This window comes from Medicago sativa, chromosome 4 (genome assembly GCF_051527215.1).
Source record: "Medicago sativa cultivar Bolivia chromosome 4, Bolivia_mono, whole genome shotgun sequence".
In the NCBI taxonomy this organism is placed as follows: Eukaryota; Viridiplantae; Streptophyta; class Magnoliopsida; order Fabales; family Fabaceae; genus Medicago; species Medicago sativa.
The window spans coordinates 32,866,323-32,885,056 of record NC_140752.1 but is presented as its reverse complement, the minus strand read 5'-3'; the positions used below and the strand labels follow the sequence as shown (position 1 = coordinate 32,885,056).

General features: G+C 30.6%; 1 protein-coding gene and 1 pseudogene across 1 annotated transcript; one reads left to right on the top strand and one right to left on the bottom strand.

Annotated features, from left to right (window-relative positions):
- Nucleotides 1-406: 406 nt before the first annotated feature.
- AGL12 (AGAMOUS-like 12) lies at nucleotides 407-11,578 on the top strand. The gene is made up of 7 exons (XM_085701020.1): nucleotides 407-852; nucleotides 1,335-1,422; nucleotides 5,877-5,938; nucleotides 6,919-7,018; nucleotides 7,154-7,195; nucleotides 11,065-11,106; nucleotides 11,216-11,578. The coding sequence occupies exons 1-7, from the start codon at nucleotides 671-673 to the stop codon at nucleotides 11,306-11,308; spliced, it is 609 nt and encodes a 202-aa protein (XP_085557146.1). The 5' UTR covers nucleotides 407-670; the 3' UTR covers nucleotides 11,309-11,578.
- On the bottom strand, nucleotides 7,651-9,813 carry LOC146928851 (uncharacterized; annotated as a pseudogene).
- Nucleotides 11,579-18,734: the final 7,156 nt, after the last annotated feature.

Genomic DNA, 18,734 nt, shown 5'->3' with positions numbered 1-18,734 from the left:
ATGCTTTGAAAGTTTCAAAAGTTATCATTTAAATATAAAGTTTATTTGTTAATTCTATTTTAAGTTCCTTAACTTGTGTCCTTAGGACACAAGTTAACATGACCCTATTATTATTTCACTGGCCCCTTTCACGCACAATATAGAACATGCATAGTTTCCACCAATAAAACACGAATAAAGCCTCTGCACATATATATTTTACTAAGATGAACCATATTCTAAAAGCTGAAATGACCATATCAACTTTAGTATCACATGCTTTGATTTGACGTATTATCAAATTAATTAGAACACATACACTAACTAGGTGATGATTAATTAATATATTAGACACTAATCAAAACTTATTGCGGTGTAAAGTTGGCTGCTAACAGTTGTTAATTATAGTTAATTACTCATTGCTAGTGTTACTATTATATTATCAATTAAATTTACCTAGTGAAGATTCCTTTGAAGATAGGAAAATTTGTTGAGGGTTATATAAAGGCCTTAATCCTCACAAATTAAGAAAACCGGTAAGAAACTCAAAGAAAGAGTACTAACCTTATTGCTGCAACAACCTCGAAGCTAGTTCAAACTAGTGGGAGGTTGTGTGCATAGAAGCACACCAAAAATCAAAATACTTGTTACTTAATTTAATTCAAATTCATCAACACTCAAAAAAATCGACATGGCTCGAGGGAAGGTTCAGCTAAGGAGAATTGAGAACCCAGTGCATAGGCAAGTGACTTTCTGTAAGCGCCGAGCGGGGCTTCTGAAGAAGGCTAAGGAGCTCTCTGTGCTTTGCGATGCTGAAATTGGTCTTGTCATTTTCTCCGCTCATGGAAAGCTCTATGAACTCGCCACCAAAGGGTATGTCTCTTTTCGATCAATAATACACTTAAAGAAAAATGTTCCGATCATTTGCATAACCCTACACGATTTAGTGTGTAACCGTGCACCGCAGAAGTTTAATTTGCAGTACAGAAAGTTCATTTTCAAAACGAACCCTCTATTGGCACAATGATATGTAGAATCGAAACAAATATGTTTGAATTCTTTGCAACACTATACATGATTTGTATACATCCGTACATTGCTTAACTTTACATATAGCCAACGTAGAGGATGAAATCCAAACAAATATGTTTGGATTTCCTATAACACTATGTATGATGCACTATGTGCACTGTAGAGCTTTAGAGTGCACAGAGGATCTATAGTGGATCCTATGTAACCCTTACTTAATGCATTTAGAGCTCTACATTGTAGGGATCTATAGCCCATCAAGTTTATTTTGGTCACTGAAGTTTGACTTGTCAAGTTCATTGTTTTTGTTTATACATGAAATGAAGAACCATGCAAGGGCTAATAGAGAAGTACTTGAAGTTCACACGAGGAACTCAACCTGAAGCTGTAACTGAAGCACGTCCTCTTGTATTGGTATGTCTCTAGCAAACTATGTGCTAAACGATATTATAATATAAATGCTAGATGTAGAAGCAAAATGGAAAAAATGTATATGCTTACTATATTATATATGTAAATTAAAAGAGTAGTGATAGTGGTATTGGATGCTCTAATTGGTACATTATCATCACTGAATAATATAATAATATAGTGATATTGTTGATATATATATATACCCGGTCAAATATAGAAATCAAGGTATGTTTTGTTCTCTTTTTGTCTTGTTTTGACACATGTAGGACTTGATTCTATGAGATAAAGTATGTCGGGTTTTGACACATGTAGGAGATCATATTACGTCACATCTATTGCAATAGTAACTCATATAATATCAATTAATTCCACTGCTTTGTTGTTACTCCTTAGCCAACCTTGTGCTTAATGCTTAGACAACTTGATGTTAATAAATTCATTTTGCTTATTAAAAAGACAATGTTTTGGGTTGGAGTATCTATTTTATTTTTATTGACAAATTTTTTAGATAAGCGAGATAGTTTATAAGTAATTAAAGAGTACAAGAGATACTCTAATCTATTTTACAAAACAACAAATTTAGACACTTACTTGAAGCGAATTAGTGATACAATAAAAGGGATTTAAGAGCTAATCAGAAAATATCCCTTATTCCTACCCTCTTCACAATATCCCTTATTGATATATTTTTACTTCATCCGTTTATTTTTAAATGTCGTTTGACTATATTATTTTTTTTAATTTACTAGTTTAGAGACCCGGCGTTGTCCGGGTTAGATATTAAATAAGTTTTATAAGTTTGTGTGCACGAATACACGTGACAGTATATTAGATTGAATTTATTTAAATTTACAATTAAAATAATATCATAAAAATAAATATAAATGATGAGATGAATGTCCAATGCAAGAATAAAAAGTGTAACAAAATCAATAATGAATTAGTCCAAGTGGTAAGAGTTTTGGGTCCCTTTAAACATGTGGTCATGAGTTTGTTTCGTGACCTATGTGGATGAGAGAGAAAAATCGATTGAAAGGGATGAAAGTGATTGATATATATATATATATATATATATATATATATATATATATATATCAAAGTATATGTATGAGAAATAATAAAATTGGTGTTTGGCAAACCTGAAGAAGGAAAAATGTTAGATGAAAAGAAAGTTGGGGGATTCTGCTTGTGCTCAAAATATGTAAATATGTGATTAACGAAAATTTATTTATTTATAGTTAATATTTGCATTAGAATATGCTGCTAAAAGATAACATAATAACTAATTGAATCTTTTTTTTATAAAAAAAAAAAACTAATCAAACCTTTTTTTTCTTCAAACATAAAAACTAATTGAATGATATAGTGCTAAAAGATGAGTAATAACTAATTGAAGCTTCTTTTCCTAAAAACAAATAAACAAATTGGAGTCTTTTAATCATAAAATAAGATCGTATATGTAAACTTTGCTGAAAGTATTATGTTTAGTTTGTTGAGATATTTCTGCTACTTAAAATATTAGAAATTCAATAAAAAATTAAAGAAAATATTAAGTGGATAAGATCAAAATGTTGTTGAGATATTTATGTTAAATAAAATAGTGTTAATTAAGTTTTTAATCCCCATAAATATTCACAGTTTTGTTTTTAGTCCCTATAAAATAAAATCACACTTTTTAGTCCCTGTGACATTTTCCTCAAGCAATTTAGGGACCAAAAATTTTGATGGAAATTTTTTATAGGGACTAAAAATGCTAATGGAAAAAATTTATAGGGACTAAAAATGATGATGGAAAATTTTATATGGACTAAAAAGTGTGATTTTATTTTATAGGGACTAAAAACAAAATTCTGAATATTTACAGGGACCATATACTTGATTAACCCAATGAAATATTGATTTTTAAAAATAGAAAAAAGGGTTAATTATGTTTCTAGTCCCTATAAAATAGCGACCTTGTAAGTTTAGTCCCTACTTAATTTTAATAGCATTTTTAGTCCCTAATTTTGTTTTTCTGCACTGAGTATTAGTCCCTACTCAATTCAAATTTGTTTAATTTATGCTTAAACTCTTAAATTTTTGAACAATTTTTTGCAGACATGTTTAGAACATTACTAAAAGTTCGTCCGCAAAAAATTATTGCAAAATTTGATTTCTACATCCAGATTTTATTACTTTTTATCTTTAACTTTTGTCGTTTTAAAAAATTCATATTTAATTCATTTCATGTCAGAGAATTCTAAATTTTAGTAAACGAACCTTTCATAGTGTTCTAATCTTGTCTCAAAAAAATCGTTCAAAAATTTTAGAGTTTAAGGATAATTAATCAAACTTTGTTTTAGCAGGGACTAAAATTATAAGTAATTTTTTTTATAGGGACTAAAAATGCTATTAAAATTAAGTAGGGACTAAACTTACAAGGTCGCTATTTTATAGGGACTAGAAACATAATTAACCCTAGAAAAAATAATAAAAATATTGAGAATGAATGTGAAAGTGACACGTGACATAAAAAACCTTACTTTATATATATACTGTTGACTGATTGATTTGATGTGTAGTTTGTCTGCTACATAAAATATTAGAAATTCAATAAAAATAAAAATAAAAATACTGAGTGCATAAGATCAAAAGTTTGTTGAGATATTTATGTTAAATAAAATATTAGTTTTTAAAAATAGAAAAAATAATAAAAATATTGAGAATGAATGTGGAAGTGACATGTGGCATAAAAAACCTTACTTTATATATATACTATTGATTTAACTTTCCTTTTGATAATTTAAGCGTGCGATTTTTTAATTATACCCTTTCCTATTACTCAAACAAATTTTTTTTTGTTACATGCAAATATAAACTTTCATGAAACTAAATTCGGTTCTCTATAATAGCGGTTTCATGATATGATAAGAAAAACTCCAAAAATCCACTTCATTAGCGGAGAGTACTATTCTAAAATGAAACTTAAAAAAACCGAAAAGAGTATTATTATTATTTTTTTTTAAATTGTTTGATACCGAAAGCTTGTTGTATAAATGAATTCAAAATTTAAATTTAATTTAAAAGAATTTAATATATATATAATTATGTCCACAATTATTTATAATATGTTCTTAATATATATGACATCAAATGATAGGATATTGTATTCAACGAAACTCAAAAGTAATGACACCTTAATCAAGGTAGCAAATTATGAAATGCTTACAGTTTTAAGTAAAAGAGGAGTGTTATGAACATCCTTTTTCTAACATCTTCTCTAACATTTACTCTCTATTGTGTGAAATTCATGTGGATATCATCCTCTAAAAATGGATCGTATATAGAGTGGTGAGATCCACGTGAGTTTCATCTAACAGAAGAATGAGTGTTAGAGAGTGTGCTAGAAAGAGTGTGTTCCTGACATTTTTTTATTTAAAAAAATCAGGACGAGGGAATGACACTTAAATTAAGGTAGCAAATACTTAAGAATGAAAATTCATATTTACTTCGGTTGGAGAGACTAGAAGACTCAAACGTGCAACATGTGAAATCTAAAACCTCTTATACTTCACTAGGCCAACTCTTCCAAGTTACATACAATAGTAGTATCTATTTATGAAAGAATGATTTGTCAACTAATACTACAGAATCAATTAAAATAATTCTTTTGAAATATTACTGCTAGAACAAAAAAAAAAAAAATGGAAATTGCGGTACATATGCACATTGTTACATTTTTCATGTATGATTTTAAATTGTTGTTGCGGTTGCCGATGTTTATTTTTTGCAACCGCAAAATTTTATTGAAACACTTGTGCTAGAACAGAAGATAGGCCCCGTAACAAGCCCTAGATTTTCTTGTAACACACATTGCGACTTAAAATAATTTAAATTTTTTACAAATTATTATATAAAGTGGCAACACCGTGCCATTATATAATTTACTGATCATACTAGAGTGCAAATTTTCTCTATAAATCATTGTTGAAAGATGCTTAAAATACACCGTTGAGAGATTGCTAGAAGTAAGAATGTTCATTAGATCGAAAGGAGATTGAGATTTGGGTTCTGAAAATTTTATTTTTGGTGAGCTAATTTTGAACTAACGAGACTAAATTCGTCTGATGCGGTCTTAATACGGTAACAATGCAGCCGTACACGTGATTGAAGATCAAACCGCAATTGCAGTGTGATGTCGTTGCAATGGCTACCACAGTTTGAAAGCATTAGTTACATGCCAATTTTTTTGTTGTTGTACACATGTACTTGATGTTTGTATACACTGTAATGCTAGAAAACTATTCACATAAAGCACGTTCAAGAAAAATAAGTGTAAATTGAACAACTCAAACATGCAATTTACATGTTTTAATATCAATATATTATTTACGATTCTATACTGTTATGTGATGATATTATTTTTGGCACAATATCTATTCTACTAACTTTGTTTTTTGCATGTTCATATCTAGGATGCTAAAGAGGAAACCAATGTGCTCAAGCAAGAGATCGATACCTTGCAAAAGGGTCTCAGGTACGTACATTTGACTCTCGAGAAAACATAAACCAAAATATTGAAAAGTGATCAATAATGTTGTCATTACAAGAATAACATGCCTAATTTAAATTTGGCTAAAATATGGTTTTAGTCCCTGCAAATATGCCTCGTTTTGGTTTTAGTCCTTTTAAAAAAAAAATTGTTTTTGGTCCCTGCAAATTTTTTTGTTTTTTAAAATAGTCTCTGACCCCATTTTTGTCATGATTTGCATACGCGGCACATGATGACTGAACCCATTTTGTAGTTTTTGGTCCCTGCAAAATATTTTGTTTTTTTAAAAAGGTGTCTGCAAAATTTTTTGTTTTTGAAAATAGTCCCTCTATTTTTTGTTTTTGAAAATAGTCCCTCCAGGGACTTTTTACAAAAACAAAAAATTTTGCAGGGACCAAAAACAATTTTTTTTTACAGGGACTAAAACCAAAACGAGGCATATTTGCAGGGACTAAAACCATATTTTTAGCCTTTAAATTTCTCCATCCATTTAATTTGAATCAATTTTTTTTTCATCCATTAAAGAGTTTAAATGTTTCATAGTGCATGTTGTTTATATATACTAGCAGAAACACAAAGACTAACGTTTTCATCTGTCTGTTTTCTTATTGCGCTTGATTGTATATCTATTTTATTACATCGCTTGATTGTATATCTATTTTATTACATTAGATTATTATTTCTTTGGCAAATAAGATCAATTAAAACTCTTTTTTTGTTTTGTTTCCAATGTCGTTGTTCCCATTGTATTGAATCATTCATATTATAATGAAAAGTAACTGATTTTTTTTCTAGTAAAAGAATTTAATTAATATTATAAAATGGATAATATTGTAAATAAAATAGTTTAAATTATTGCTATAATGAAAACTATGTACTTTTACAAATAACTATATTAATGAAAGCATAAATATACTTTCTTTGTAAGCCAAAGAATTAAGAAAATTAAACGGCATTATTGGCAGGTATTTGTTTGGAGGAGGATTAGGGACTATGGCAATGGATGAGTTGCAAGTTCTTGAAAAGAACCTCGAAATCTGGATGTATAATGTTCGCTCAATGAAGGTATCAACCAACAAACTTTTTTCTCTCTCTTAATTAGTGGGTTTAATATCTTTTGTACTTATTTTCATTTGAGTAAAATTATGTTTTGCTATTTAAAAAAAAGAGATTTAATGTGCCTTATACTTTGAACTACAGATGAACATTATGTCACAAGAAATCCAAACTTTGAGGGATAAGGTTAGCATAAACTTATTCAGCTTTTATTTATTTAGCTATTACTTCTTTACATATGAACTCTAGTGTATAAAAATTATATGATAATAGTGTTACAAATATAATATAGAAAAAAATAGCTTAATTATTGAACTTTACATATATTTTTGAATGATTTAAATATTCTATGTTTTTAAATATTTATTGCATTTGAGAAATTAACTAAATTTAATCTAAAATATTGAGAGTGAATACAATATTTAAAAATAAAAATAGTTCTACCTAATAAGTACTGAATAAGTCATTTTGTTTAGAACTTAATTACTATATATATGCTTGATAGTGTGAAAAAGTTTTAGGAAAACATTTTATCATATATCATGTAGATATATGTGCATTATATCAAACACTCCTTAATTCAAAAGGAAAAATAATCATCCAACATTCACCAATAACACTAAAAAGTGTACTATCAAAAGTCGTAGATGGAGAACGAATTTTTTTTATCATATCTCATCGTATTAAAGAGACTACTAAAGATACACAAAGTCAGTTAGGCAAAACAAAAACCATTAGCCGATGCCCATACACTGAAAAAGGGCTCGACCACCACCTATGAGTGCCAAACACAAATGTGGATTTTTTAGCTTTCAGCCAACCTAAAGACAAATATTTAACTTTATCCAACAACCTAGGAATGAGAGTTACAAAATTATTAAACAACCGATTATTACGCTCATTTCACAATACTCAGGCACAAAGAAGCCAAATAAGCTGAATAAATGAACCCCTAGCATTACCACCACTTGTTGAGTGAACAAACTGCAAAAACTGATTGGACAAAATGTGGGAGTCCACCCCCAAAAAACCAATCCAATCCCGCACTAGCGGCCATAAAGATGCAAAAGTAGTGCACGTTAAAAATAAATGTTGCGCCGTTTCTAAAAAGACCACACCCAGAGACACACGAAGAGGACTCAGAAGAGATGACCCCTCTATTTACCAAATTTGATTTAGTAGACAATATATGACGAAGTAGCCGCCACGCAAAAACGAAGACCTTCAAAGGAACTTGATTATGCCAAATTAACTCCGCTGCTGAATCCGCAAGAGGAATATCCTTCGTCGTTAACAAGTGATACACACCACGAACTGAATAACCCCATGACGGGCCAGGAAGCCACAACCACTGATCTGAAAAATTATTTTGCAAAGAAACATCAAGAAGTAAAGTCCTACACTCCTCTAACAACTCTTCCTCCCAGGCCCACAACCTACGCCTTCACTTCTACGCCTCCCCCTGCTCCAAACCAAGTGAAAACAAATTTGCCATTATAATAGATTTGTTCTCAGCTAAGTCAAATAACCGACGAAAATGCACATAGAGAGGAACCTCCCCCAACCACCTATCTTACCAAAACAGTGTGTGTGGGGGAGGTGGCGCGGATTAGGGATGGGGTTGACGGTGTTGGAGAAGGTTGGTTTGAGGAGTTTGTGTCCATAAAGAAGCATGTTGGAAGAGGTTGGTTTGAGGAGTGTGTGTCCATAAAGAAGCAAACTTGACCGGCCTTGTTCGATTAAAGTTAACCATAGTAGGTTCCCCTTCTCTATATTTAGCTTTTAACAATTCCTTCAATGTTGCTACATCCCTCTTTAAATATCTTAACTGTATTTTTTCTATAAGGGACAAATTGAAAAGCATCAAATCTTTAATGCCTAACCCTCCTTCATCCTTTGCTTTACAAATATCCACCCACTGCACCCAATAAATTTTTGCTTTTAGAGACATGCCACAAGAAGCAACATTAAATCTTAGCCAAAATTTTCCACACCCCCTTAGGAATTTTAGGAAGAGTGAGATAAATGGTAGTGATTGATTCATAAACTTAGATTATATTAACCACATTCCCACCAAGGATAACAAAACAATTTCTCCAACATCCAACTCTATTTTCCACCGTATCAATAACCGAATTCGAAGTTTAAGACAACCTTGAAAGGAACGAATCCCAATATACATGAAGGAAAGGAACCCACTTTACATTAAAGAAATGTTGAAATTGAGGCCATAAGTGCATACTCCATCTATTAACGTACTCTTGGAGAAGTTAACTTTTAATCTGGAAACTAAGTGGAACCATCTAAGAATAGCCTTCATACACCAAATATTCTCCACACAAGCCTTACCAAATAAGAGTGTATCATGTGCATATTGAATATGGAAAACTACAAACTCAAAATTTCCCACCTTGAAACCTTTGAAGTAGCCATAGAAATCTCCTTCGTCATGACCACCTCTAATCCTTCAGAAACCAAGAGAGAAAGGATGAGAGCTAAATGGTCTCCTTGCTTGAGACCTTATGGAATTGAGATTTGATTCGTAAGGCATTCATTCACAAGTACGAAAAGGCTTCGCACAAACACATAAGCCTTCATCCATCCTCTCCAATTTTCACATAATCCAGATTCCAGACCTCTTCAACATATAAGTAAGGAACTTCCAACTAACCAAGTTGCATGCGTTTTCACTTTGCTAAATCCACCACCTTATTCACCACTAATTCCCCATCTTGAAGAAGCCTCCATTTAATGAAGGCCAATTGGTTTGGTGAAAAAATGAGTCCATCACCAAGCATAACCATTTTACTATAACCTTAGCCACTAACTTATACATGCTTCCAAGAAGGTGTATTAAATTCCAAAACGATTTGAAGAAATTCAAAGTTGAAACCACGCGGTCATTTCATGGACTTTTATTTCCTCTAGCATTTTTTTTTTTCTGCTTCAAAAGTTTTGATTTTAGTTTAAAGTTTTGACTCATACTCACCAAAGGAAACTCCAACCCATCAACTTTCAGCCTATCCCATCTAACATTAGATAAAAGTTTAGAGTAATACTTGACGACCTCTTGTTTTATTCTTGATGGATGGTTGAGCCTAGAAAACACTTGCCTGGCTCTATTAAACTAGCAAAGAATGTGAAAATATAAGGTGGGATGAAGAGGACTAATTTCAACCATACAAACACCACATACTAAATAACTGACGAAAACTATAGTCTAGAAATATTTGATCAATTATTGGTTTATAAGAGAAAGTGTAAAAACTAGGGGTGACTTTGTGAAATAGAAAAGGGAAATAGAGGAAAAAAATGTAAAAAAAGGTGAATACATCCCTTAGGAATCTACCAACATCGGAGCTCCTAATAAGATAGGAAATACATCAAGCAACACAAAAGGGTCAGCGATGTTAAAGAGTTTCATTTTGGATCATACATGGCTTGAAATCGTGTTCGTAAGTGATTTGTATTCCTTACTTTACAAGTTGATTTTGTAAGAGTTGCGTTAAACTTAACCCAATTCTAAGATAATATCAAAAGCTATCCAAGTTTTTTTGTACCACATTATATGATGTCGTTGCTATCAGACCACTGAAGTCTCAATAGAGATGCTTAGTCTTAGGAGTAAGATGAGTGTGTTGAGATTTTTTCATTAAATGAGATATAACTTGAAAATAAGATCAATAGTGGTGGATAATCCTCCACTTGCACACCAATTTTGTAAGGCCGTGTTAACAAATTCTACATATGATTTTTTTTCTTTCAAAAACAATAATATATAAAAGAGGAAACATGAAATAAAAGGGTTACCAATGTTGATTGCAAATAAGTCAAAAGCTAACACAAAGGGGATCACCACTGAATAGACAAGGCAAAAAAAAAAAAAAAATACAATGAAAAAATGTGTGATAACAAAAGAAACAAGTATTCCAAATTACAATGAGAACAAAAACTCATAAAATGCATCCCTAATATGAATGTGCTATTATTCTTATTTTTCTTCTTATATATTTTAATTTAATTACTAAGTAAACTTTTCATCTTTTGTATTTAAGGAGGGAACACTTAAGGCGGCAAATAAGTATCTCCATGATTTGGTAATATATTCATTTCAATTGATTAACTATGCATTTCTTTGAGAAAACAAAGTTTAGTTAAAACTTTAATAGAAAAGATTATTCTAATTCATGTCATTTTATTTTACAGGTGTTGGAGAATACTACTGTCACTAACTTTGTTCCATTTGCTACTGATACTTCGTTCCCACTAATTATACAAGATGGGATTTTTGAACTCTAGGAAATGAGTTGGAACTTTATTATTACCATTGTATAATATTTCAATAAGGGAAGGAATGACGATTGTGAATTTGTTGCATAACATTAAATCCGGTAGCATGGAGTATGTATAATGACATTTGACTACTTACAAAATGGTTCCCAAGCTTTGTTGTAAGTATTAAGATATTGATGTAAATTTGAATACTTTCCAGAACAAGTTTACAATGTAATAAGTAAGAAATGAGTGGATTATTGCTAGTTTGAAGCGAAAATGTTTCACTTCAACAAATGAACTCGACATATCAATATAGGATTCGAGTTAGATCCTAAGAGGTTTACTAATTGATTGGTTTAAGTTACAAGTGCACAGTTATGAATCGAAGATATATATGAACTTAAAATGATAAAGTAAAATGGAAAAATAAAGCAAAATAATGGGGCAAAGCATGCAATAGTGAAAATATCTAATTTTGAACGATTTGAGTTTCATACATCGTTTTTTCAATGTTGCTATGACGCCGGGGGGGGGGGGGGGGGGCTTTTTTTAGTGGCACATTGGTTGGTGATATCCTTGCTCCTCTAACTTGATTCATTATGTTACCATGTTATTTCAACAGTTTTGAGTAACTAAATACGATATACGAGGGGATTTTTATCTGATTAAAATAAACTCCCTATAAGTAGGAACAACTTAGTGTATATACCAAAGGTAGGAACGATATAGTTCTTGAGATGGAACAAACTTTGTGATGTCTCTTATGGTGGTGCGGGCGGTAAGATTGTGTACTACACCATATGATGAGACGAGGTTGTTAGCTCGGATGGACCTAAATCTGGTGTCCTTGTTGGACATGTCCCATCTACTAACAATATATAAAAATCAAAGTACGTCAAAATTTCATAATCGTCATCTTTAAAACTCATGATCTCCTTAATTTTATGTGCATAATGGTCATTTTGCAAAATTTAATTTAATTGTTTTTTTTTTAAAAATTAAAAAATTAACTTTGGATAATCATCATCACAACTGTAACAAATTTCCACGGATAACTATGAAATTAATAATTTGTTAAAAAAATTATGGATAATTATCATCACAAGTATAATAAATTTTCACAAATAACTATGAAATCAATTTTTTTTTGTTTTTAAAAAATGACTTAAAGACAAATATTATGGAACTATCCTCGGATACAACAAATTTCCATGGGATGCAAAATTAACAAGTCTTTGGAATATTCTTAAAACATTATTTGTTTTTTAATTAAAAATAAATAGGTGTAGCCAATTTTTTCTATACGAAAAAATTATAACTAATTTGCACTTCCACAGATAGGTGGATATAACAAATTTCCACCGATATTTATTTTTATATGCAAAATTAATAAGTCTTTGGAATACTTTTAATTTTAAATATTTTTTTAATCTACTAACATTGTATAAAAAAATAATTTCAAAATAAAAAAACAATTATATAAAAATCGAAATCCAACAAAATTTCATAATTATCTTTTTTAAAAGTCGATATATTATCATGATAATTACGGACTACTATCTTTTCAATTCCAGATAACTAATCTAAATATCTACTTCTATTGCTACTACGACTATAATAATAAGAAAATAAGAAAATCTTACTCCATTAAAATTTCATTCCATATTTATTCTCGATTAAACTCATAATCTTCTTAATTTTATGGGTTCAATCGTCATATATATTTAATTAATTGTTTGGTTCATATTTTTTGTGGTGGCCGGGTTTGAACCCCGGACCTTGCATATATTATTGCATTGCTGTTTTGTGACACATTGGTTGGTGATATCCTTGCTCCTCTGACTTGATTCATTATGTTACCATGTTATTTCAACAGTTTTGAGTAACTAAATACGATATACGAGGGGATTTTTATCTGATTAAAATAAACTCCCTATAAGTAGGAACAACTTAGTGTATATACCAAAGGTAGGAACGATATAGTTCTTGAGATGGAACAAACTTTGTGATGTCTCTTATGGTGGTGCGGGCGGTAAGATTGTGTACTACACCATATGATGAGACGAGGTTGTTAGCTCGGATGGACCTAAATCTGGTGTCCTTGTTGGACATGTCCCATCTACTAACAGTATATAAAAATCAAAGTACGTCAAAATTTCATAATCGTCATCTTTAAAACTCATGATCTCCTTAATTTTATGTGCATAATGGTCATTTTGCAAAATTTAATTTAATTGTTTTTTTTTTAAAAATTTAAAAATTAACTTTGGATAATCATCATCACAACTGTAACAAATTTCCACGGATAACTATGAAATTAATAATTTGTTAAAAAAATTATGGATAATGATCATCACAAGTATAATAAATTTTCACAAATAACTATGAAATCAGTTTTTTTTGTTTTTAAAAAATGACTTAAAGACAAATATTATGGAACTATCCTCGGATACAACAAATTTCCATGGGATGCAAAATTAACAAGTCTTTGGAATATTCTTAAAACATTATTTGTTTTTTAATTAAAAATAAATAGGTGTAGCCAATTTTTTCTATACGAAAAAATTATAACTAATTTGCACTTCCACAGATAGGTGGATATAACAAATTTCCACCGATATTTATTTTTATATGCAAAATTAATAAGTCTTTGGAATACTTTTAATTTTAAATATTATTTTAATCTACTAACATTGTATAAAAAAATAATTTCAAAATAAAAAAACAATTATATAAAAATCGAAATCCAACAAAATTTCATAATTATCTTTTTTAAAAGTCGATATATTATCATGATAATTACGGACTACTATCTTTTCAATTCCAGATAACTAATCTAAATATCCACTTCTATTGCTACTACGACTATAATAATAAGAAAATAAGAAAATCTTACTCCATTAAAATTTCATTCCATATTTATTCTCGATTAAACTCATAATCTTCTTAATTTTATGGGTTCAATCGTCATATATATTTAATTAATTGTTTGGTTCATTTTTTTTGTGGTGGCCGGGTTTGAACCCCGGACCTTGCATATATTATTGCATTGCTGTTTTGTGATTGAATTGTTTGTTTTTTTTTTTTTGGTTAAATTTCGATTATAGAGGTTTTATTGATTTTATGATTTTATGATAGTTTAGATTTATGTTTTGACGATTTGTTGTAGAATTGTTACAATTGTTAGGTTTAGGTTTTATGATTTTAGGATAGTTTAGGTTTAGGTTAGAATTGTTAGAATTGTTTAGGTTTAGGTTTAAGTTGTTATGAATTGTAGAATTGTTATAGAAGTTTTATTGAATTGTTAGGTTTAGGTTTTGATGAATTGTTGTAGAATTGTTAGAATTGTTTAGATTTAGGTTTAGGTGTAGGTTTTGATGATAATTTAGGTTTAGGTTTTGATTTTATGATTTTATGATTTTATGGCATTGTTGTTTAGTTTAGGTTTTGATCGCCAATTTTTTTTATGTAGATATGTCTCAGAATCATAATCAGGGTAACGTTCAGGGTGATGAGAAGAAGAAAGAAAAATCACCTATAACATGGCACGAAATTGTTTGTGATGGTTTTGTAAAAAAGAAGGATTCGAAGGTGCCGGTGTACAATCAGTCGAGGTTGAGGAGGAGCAGCTCAACCAAAAAAAGGTGCCCCAGGGACTGTCGAGGGCAACCCAATTGAGATAAGCGACAAGGGAGATGATTAAATAATGTAATGGATTGTAATAATCTTGAATAATCATGGAACCTTTTGGAACATTTTGATATTGAATAATTTTGTTATTGAATAAACTTGAAGATTTTGAATAAATTTGAAGCGAAATTGCGTATTGATTAAATTAAATTTGAAGCGAAATTGCGTATTGATTAAATTAAATTTGAAGGGAAATTGCGTATTGATTAATTTTGAAGCAAAATCGCGTATTGAATAATTTCAATTAAAGTCGCGTATTGAATAATTTCGATTAAAGTCGCGTATTGAATAATTTCGAATAAAGGTTATATTACATTACATAAAGCTCCTAAATATATGTTCTATCATTACATTACATTTGTGTAGAGCCTTCTAACTACAACAATTGTCTTACCTCTGAAATGTAGCAAATTCAAACTTGCTAAACAGCAGGACTCAAACATTCATCCGGCATTCCCAATGTTCCATTCAAAAAATTAAATTATTGTTAAGCTTGGTTTAAATGATGGTATCCAAGTGTCAAAATAATGAGGTCCATTTCTTGACACTTCAATACCTTCATCTAAACCAGCCTAACAAGAATTTAATCTTTTGAAAGGAACAATGGGAATGCGGGGTGAATGTTTGAGAACTGCCGTTTAACAAGTTTGAAATACCCCATTTCAGAGAAAGGCAATTGTTGTAGTTGGAAGGTGCATTTCCCTACCTAATCACGATCTTCTGGCGGAATCAGACTCTTGATAATATCTTCAGTTGATCTCAGCAATGGTACCCTCATGTCGATCCACTGGAACATGTTGTTCTCCCAAAACATGCTCATCACATTTTCGTCTTTCGTTAATTCCACCAAACTGAATGATACTCTCCCCTCGTCGAGCGTTGGAAGTTTATACCGAACGTATTCCACCCTCCTTGTGTCTCCGGGGTTGACTCCCTGGTTGAATTTATTCAGTTCATCCTTGAGACCTCTTAACGTTACACCAAGGCACCAAACCTTCAACCTTTGAGGTTCTCCGCCGTTGAATTTTGCATGAACGTCGATCCACCCGACCATTATTTCAAATCTACACAATAAGAAATTAAAAACAATCAATGTAAAACTCATTCAAACATTTCATCAAACACTTGATGTGCAAATTATACATAAACCCTAAAAATCATAAAAATAACACTAAAATGTTTTACTCTAAAAAAAACATAAAAAGAATGTAAAATATAAAAAAATTATTCAACTTATATCTACTCTTAAAATAAATCATATACTCTTACATGTAAATCTACTTAAAAACTAAAATAAAAAATATATATAAAAATGAATTATAACATCTACTAACATCTACTAACTAAAATAAATTAATCAACTAACATCTACTCTAAAAATGAATTATAACATGTAAATCTACTCAAAAACTAAAATGAATTAAATCTACTCAAAAACTAAAAAAAACATTTATAACAACTAAAATGTAAGTTAATAGCATTATGATTACTTACTTGTGATTTTGTTGAATAAATATGGTTGGATTTGGTTGGGTTTTTTAGAGAGATTTTGAGCGAGATTTGAAAAAAAATTGGTAAAATGAGAGTAATAATGGATGAGAGAGCTTCTGCCAGATTTGTAGCAGGAGTGCAACGGCAGTTAACTGCCGATAGATTCCTCGGCATTTAACTGCGACCAGTTCTTTTTAATTCGGTAGTTAACTGCCGTCGAAGCATTTCGTCATTTACATGTGTTTTTCAGCCTTCTCAAATGTGTCAAAAACAATTTTCAAATTGTTTCCATGCTGATTTGTGCAGAAAGAGAGTAGAAAGCCCATTCTTACGTTGAAAAGTCACAAATACCCTTGCATTTAAATTGTTTCCAGCACTTTTTCTTTTAATGTAAGTAGCGTTTTTCTTTTTGTGTCAGGTTGTCATCATTTGTTTGTTACCATTTCCATTTCTATGTTCTATTTTTTGTATTTTTATTTTGACATCATGTTCTATTTTTTGTATTATATTATGAATATTTTTTCTTAGGGATATTAGAAATATTAATATAAGAAAATACATATCAATTTAATATATGGGTAGTTATGTAATTTACTAACTCAAACATTTTGTTATCTTTAATTTTTTTTCTTTTTTTCATTCCTCTTTCTCTTATACCAAACAACTAATAAAATCATCTCACTTTCTATTCTCATTCCTTCCTATCACAATCTTTCCTTTTACTTTCTTTCCTCTTACTTTCTTTGATCATCCAAACATCTTACTTTCTTTGATCATCCAAACAAAGTCTTACTGATTGGAAAGTTGGAACCTTTGAAATTGGGCCAGTAACGGTATAGCTGAACCCAAGGGTCACTCTTTAATCTATGAGGTATTGAAGAAAAAAATTATGGTATGATTGATGTGTTGATCCTATCCGTTGTCTTTTACCGGAATAACTCAACTAATATTTTGTAGGTACACGCAGGGAATGGGGTTCATCGGCTTAAGCCAATCAATTTATCCAAAGAGCCTACCCTACACCTCCTATAATAGATGAAGCTCCAGTTGCGCATTACTGATTTCTTTCTCAATCCTGAATCCCTACTTTCATCATGAAAGACACTTTCTCAGTATCTATTCAATTTAGACTTCTGAAATGAAGCGGCCTAATGTTGAGTGACGAGGTCGACTTGCATGAGAATCAAGCGAAGTCTGTTTATGCATTTTACACATTTCTAAATCACAGCCACCATTTATTGTACCCAAGCTGAGGAGTATTTCTTACATAGGCACAATCATAAATTAAAATTATTTGAACATACGTACAAATGAAAAAAATTAAGAGAGAAAAGAATAAATTAATATGATTAAATTATTTTTCTTTTATTTTTTTTCATTTGTTTGCAAGCCCCGATATTTTAATTTAGCGGTTCGCCTAACTAAGTATATTTCTGTAACTCCAGTACCCGTTGTACTCTTTTTGGTAGTGGCCGGAGTTTGAACCCTGAACCTTGCATATTTTATGCATTGTCGCAACCAACTGAGTTACGCTCACGAGGACCCACCCGTTGTACTCTACTGCTCTTCTATAATTGAAATATTGCTAGAAAAATTACACAAATACTCTTTCTCATACCAAAAAAAATATACGATTCTATAATCAATAATGTAAACTAACCCTTTTTAGTGATTATTCATCCACTCACTCTTGTAAGCCCTATATATGTTCCTTATTCTCACGGCACCCGCATGCTTGTCTTGTCTGACTTATTTTTTAAAAGCATATATTCTCATGCTTTGTCTTTCTTTCTCTTTCACGATTTAATGATTAACATTTCATCAAGAAAATATACACTCCACGCCAAGCTTAGTAAGAAAATAGTACTATTACTGCACAATTCCAACAATTTGAACTTGTTTAATTTTAATTGCTACCTTAGAGTGCACATTTTAATTATCACTACCTCCATTTCTATGAATCTTTTTCTCCCTCCACCTGAAACATAGTTCATGAGTGTGTCGTATAGAAACATAATTGCTTAAAAGAGAAGAAGACCAAGATTGACTTCACAATATTAAAATCTAATATATATAGTTCTCACCTATGCATTTACCACTAAAACTTCCCTCCTCTCTTGTATACATGAAAAATCTCATAGTTGCTATCTTTTCTATTCATTTATCTTCACCCCTGCTGTTTTAAAATCACCACACTCCTTTGTTTTTTGTGAGCATCAGCTTCTTACGTACAAGACTTTGCTCATTTGATTGTTTGTATTCTTTCCTA

Coding starts and splice junctions, on each gene's coding strand:
- AGL12 (XM_085701020.1), top strand. CDS start 671: ATGGCTCGAGGGAAGGTTCAGCTAAGGAGAATTGAGAACCCAGTGCAT. Junction 853..1,334: donor TATGAACTCGCCACCAAAGG/GTATGTCTCTTT, acceptor CATGAAATGAAG/AACCATGCAAGGGCTAATAG. Junction 11,107..11,215: donor ATAAGTATCTCCATGATTTG/GTAATATATTCA, acceptor TTTATTTTACAG/GTGTTGGAGAATACTACTGT.